The sequence below is a fragment of the Condylura cristata genome, unplaced genomic scaffold, assembly GCF_000260355.1.
Source record: "Condylura cristata isolate star-nosed mole 26May11 unplaced genomic scaffold, ConCri1.0 scaffold00014, whole genome shotgun sequence".
NCBI classification, from domain to species: domain Eukaryota; kingdom Metazoa; phylum Chordata; class Mammalia; order Eulipotyphla; family Talpidae; genus Condylura; species Condylura cristata.
This window is the reverse complement of record NW_004567115.1, coordinates 52,565,923-52,570,651: the sequence shown is the minus strand read 5'-3', so window position 1 is coordinate 52,570,651 and position 4,729 is coordinate 52,565,923. Positions and strand designations below refer to the sequence as shown.

Sequence of the window (4,729 nt, the reverse complement as noted above, 5' to 3'; positions counted from 1 at the left end):
GCATCCCGAGGCACCGCCCTGAGGGCCCGCCGCGGACTGGCCGAGGGCGCCCGCGTGCAGAGCCGCTCCTAGGCCCTCGTGCGCAGGAACGGAAACACCCTGCACAGGCGGAAAGGCTCACCTGCATCCAGCCCACATCGCGTGGGTCACCGTGGGCACGGCCGGGCGCAGGTTCATCCACTGCTCCCGCCTGCCTTGAATCTTTGCTGCGCTAACGCGAAAGCGCCTCCCTGCGCCTCCCAAGTGCTTCCTGCTGCTCTGGCCGGGGAGGAAGCCCGGGGCCTGGCAGCAGGGGCCGGGAGAGCAGTGAGCTGAATGGAGACACAGCCAGGGGCCAGCGACGCCCTGAGGGCGCCAACCACCTGCCGCGTCGCGGCAGCTGCGGGCGGCGTCCACCAGGGGGCAGCGGTGCAGCCCGGGCTGCTCATCTGGCCCCAAGGCGGAGGCCCGCGGTTTAATGACATGTAAAGCCCATTATTACAGGCTTTTCCTCTCCCCACCTCCTATTAATGAACAAATGCCCAGGGGTAATGCAGATATTTCTAAACACAGTGCTGGAAAGGGCAGCCTGAGCCTCCACACAGGAAGTCCACGCACGTGATAAGTGGAGGAGAAAGTAAGCGCCCAGATGCACTAACCCGGTAAAGCTGAAGATGGCACGCTCGGAGGCCACAGGCACAGCCCGGGAGGGGCGCTCAGAAAGGGGGCGGCAACACCCCAACTTCACATATTCTTGCCGAGACTCACAGGGACGCTCGTAATAATGTCAGCGCCACACCGAGTCCCGGGCCGCGCAGAGGCTCCCTGCCACGAGGTGAACAAGCCCCCGAGCGTCTTGCTGGTCTCTGAAACGCTTTACAAGGTAGCACAAATAAAGGCTGGTTTCTTTGTTTGTTTTAAGGACACCTGCTACCCCCAAACCATAAAACGTCACCTGACACTTCCCCGGGCCCCTTCAGCGGCCCTGGGCGCCTCACTGACGTACCCCGGTGCAGAGCTGGGGATCGAGGAGGGACACTCGGGGGCTGGCAGCTAGCGCCTGGCCCCCGGCGGGGGGCGGTCCGCACCTGGACCTCACAGAGGCCTGAAAGGCGGGGACCCGGTAACGCTGCAGGCGGCTCGTCTCTGAGTCGCCCCCGCCTGGTCGTGGGGAGCCCTTGGCCATCGCCACGGGGAGCGAGGCCGTGCCCTGGCCCTGGCCCGGAGGTGCCCCCGGGGTCCTCGGCCCCTGAACAGGCCTGAAGACGGTTAGGCCTTCAGCAGTCATGCACGTCCTTCTTCTCACGAACAGGGAACTGGAGCCGAGAGACCTGACCAAGGCCCTGGGCAGTGAGGTGGCGCCGGCCTGGGCCAGGTGTCCTCCCAGGCCTGCTCTTCCCTCCCTGTGGGGTCTCACCGGCCCCACAGTGGCCCAGTGAGGCACCACACCCTTCCTGCAGCTCTGGCGGCCCCTGTCCGCATCCCAGGCTGGCCCGGGTGAGAGGCCGCTTCCCTGAGCTGGCCGCGGTCACCTCGCAGCGGGCTGCCCAGCCCCAGCAGAGTGTGGACGGGCTCAGGCTCTTCGGGGCCCTTCTGGCCACCCCCCACGATGCCATCCAAGCCTAGTCATCTCTCAAAGGCCCCACCTGCAACGAAAACCACCCCACTGGGAACTGGCGTTTTAAAATATGAACGGGGGGCGGCAAAGAGGGGCTTCCTCATCCTGCTGCATCTTTTCCCTTCAGGACGACAAACTGGCCAAGAACCTCCAGGGGCCAAGCGTGCTCCAGTCCGGGGCAGGAAGGAGGCTCGGGAGCCCCGGCGAGGAGGCGCCTACCGGGCGACTCCCGGGAACAGCAGCCGCGTGCCCGTGCGGGGCGTGGGGGCCGCCGCGAGCCACGTTCACCCCCCCTAGCTGCCGCGAACCGACGCTGCTGAGAACCTGGCGGTGAATCAGTAGGTGGCTGGTGCCTGCGGGGGTGATTAGCCGATCCCCTGGTCAGGGGAGGGAGGGGCGAGGGTGGGCGCGGCCTTCCCAGCCTACAGAGGCCTACAGGCCAGCCTAGACCCTGGGGGCCCCGGGAAACTGCTTTCTGATTTCCAGGGCGGAGGGGCCGGCTGCGAGCACTGCGTAAGCTCTCCAGCGCATGCCTGAGCACACCTCACGAGCGGAGACGCCTAGGGCACATTTTGCTTTCTGCACTGAGATGGTTTTTTTTCATTTTTTTTTTTGCTATTTTCTTTTAAAGATTTATTTATTGATGCACACAGAACTGGGGTGCAGGCCAGAGGTGCAGGGGTGAGAGGCTTCCCCAGAGACAGAGTGGGGAGCAGAACAGGCAGATGGACTGAGACACCCTGCTGAGGGGAGCGGTGGGGAGACAGGAGCCGTCTGCTGCGCCCTGGGGGTCACCTCCGGGGTGGGGATCGCGCTCGCTCCCACTGAAGCTGCTGGGCTGGCTTGCAGTGCCGCACCCTAACCCGCTGCGTCATCGGGGCGGCGGGGGCACACCGAGGGCCGGAGACACGACGAGGCCTTCCCAGCCAACCTTCCCAGGGCCGGCGTGGCTACCTGCACGCTCACTCACACGCAGCTTGCTCCGCCCTCCCCCAAACACTAACCAGCTCTAGGGCGCCCCCCCACCCCGTTACTCTTGACACACTACCCTGGGGTGTGCTGGGGGAATGCGAGTAGAGGTGCTCAAAAGTCACGTTTCACAAGTTTCGTCTCTCTCCCAAGTTCCCCAGGGGAGGTCAAGTCTGTGCTGCTTGGGGAACTGGGTGCCCCAGGGAGCCGCCCGCTCTGCGCAGGGCAGGAAGGCCGAGCCCGGCCTCGGGTCCGGGCACGGCCAGCAGCAGGCTGGAGGCCCTGGGCCGGGGCTGAACAAAATCCCTGCGGTCAGGACGAGACGAGTGACCCGACTCTGGCGTAAACAGGAGTGCAGGAGAAGCCGGAGCCTCGGCGGTGTGTCTGGGGGATCCCCAGGAAGCGTGGGGGTCCCCACAAGAGGTGGGAGGAGCGAGGGGGTGGGCAACAGGGCTGTCCTGGCCACCTCGCAGCAAGTTACCAGTTTGTGTCGGGGAGGCTGTCAGTGGGCGCTGGCTTGGGGGGCAAGGGGGTGCAAGTCAGACTGCTCACTTAGGGAAACTGCTTTGAGAAGTAAGTGGAAACAATAAACAGTGAGTGCATGTGGGGGCTGCACCCTGAGGGTACCTCCGGGCCAGAAATGTGAGCATCGTGAGCGTGCAGACCGCGCTGGGAGAGGCAGCCCAGGTAGGTCGGCCCCGAGGACGAAAGCTGCCGTTGCTCTCTCTCTCTCTCTCTCACAGCAGCCAGAACCACCATGGACAGGCCTCCACCGAGACCAGGGGAGTCGATAAACATTGCTGCAACCTAAGTAGTGTGGGAAGAAAACCAAGTCATCAGAGCTGAGCGGAACTCCGAGCCAGGCCTGGTGCCCGCAACCTCGAGTGTGGTTTCAGCGTCCCAGCTCCGGCTCTGCCCTGCACGACCGGGAAGCGGGAAGGGCGGGCGACACTGCGGGCCAAGCGCCAGCATCTGGAGAACAGAGCTGCGTCAAAGACACGACGGGTGGATGCACGGCGGCTGGCGGGTGGCGGCCAGGATGGGCGAGTCGGAGGTGGACACACGGGCTGTGGACGGTTTCACGTCTGGAGCGTGGTGACGTCTGAGCATCCCGCAGCGCGAGGCCGGACGGAGCTGCGTGTCAGGGGCCAAAGCCGGCCTCGGGCTTGTTCTTCCTCTACCAGTATCAGGAAACCTGACTACCGTGGGCCAAAGATGGAGCCCCTGGCCGGGGCAGAGGGGCCGCTTCCGGCGAGAGGCGTGCCCCGACACTCCCCACCCGCCGGGCCACGGCTCGGCTTACAACATTAGAGCGTGTTGGTCACGACGGGCTCGCTAGGGAGATAAACGCTCGGGACTCGCTAATCCAAAAATAATTACCAACACAACCGGCGCCGTACTCCCGTTAATCCCATAAGCAAACAACTCCACCGGGAGACTCCTCAGACGAAATACGCACACGCAGTCGAGAAAAGAGCCACGCAGCCAGTCACACAGATGGGCAGCAGATGACCACGGTGCAGCGGGGAGGAGGAAAGTCCGAACGTCGTCCCGGGCCAAACTACCCACCCCCGTGGCGTGCGAAGCCCCCGGCCGGGAGACCCGAGGAGGGCCGGCCCGGCCGGGCTCAGTGAGCGAAGCCCCCAGCCTCTCCGGGTCCTTCGGCTTCGGGGAGCCCGGGCCCCACAGCCCCGCCAACTTTGCAGAAAACCACAGTTTCGATGGAAAATCACTCCGGGTTTCTGGTTCATCAGCAGTACTGCACATCTAATTAGCTCAACAATTGGTCCCTGCGATAAAATCAGCTAATTTCATGTCCAAATGGCTGCTCGGTGGTAAGCAATCCTGTCACTCTCCACTCGCAGCGGAAGAAGTTGCTGAAGAGGCGGGTTAGGGGTCACCGGGGGCGAGCTGGGGTGAAGAGCCCGGGCCTACTCTGGGGTCCACCAGGAACCACAGCGCCGCTGCCGGCTGCCGGCGGATGCCAAAGGCCGGTGAGCGCGGCGGCGTGGAGCCCTCAGGCACCAGCCGCCGGAAAGTCAGCGGTGGCGGGCGGGTGCCGATGGGTTCCCCGACTGAGCGGCCAGTCGGGGGTGCGTGGACACCCCAGGGCTAGCACAGAGGAGCACGCGGGCGAACGGGACCGCGCCCGGCGGGGGGCGG

At 64.7% G+C, this 4,729-nt stretch overlaps 1 protein-coding gene across 1 annotated transcript in view; it reads right to left on the bottom strand.

Moving 5' to 3' along the window:
• Positions 1-3,556: 3,556 nt before the first annotated feature.
• MSRA (methionine sulfoxide reductase A) overlaps positions 3,557-4,729 on the bottom strand; it is a 130,234-nt gene continuing 129,061 nt past the window's right edge. Inside the window, exons 7-8 of the mRNA XM_012724811.1 lie at positions 4,502-4,641; positions 3,557-3,700 (exon numbers count right to left, since the gene is read on the bottom strand). Coding sequence (XP_012580265.1) covers positions 3,557-3,700; positions 4,502-4,641 — 284 coding nt within the window. The remainder of the gene's footprint in view (positions 3,701-4,501; positions 4,642-4,729) is intronic.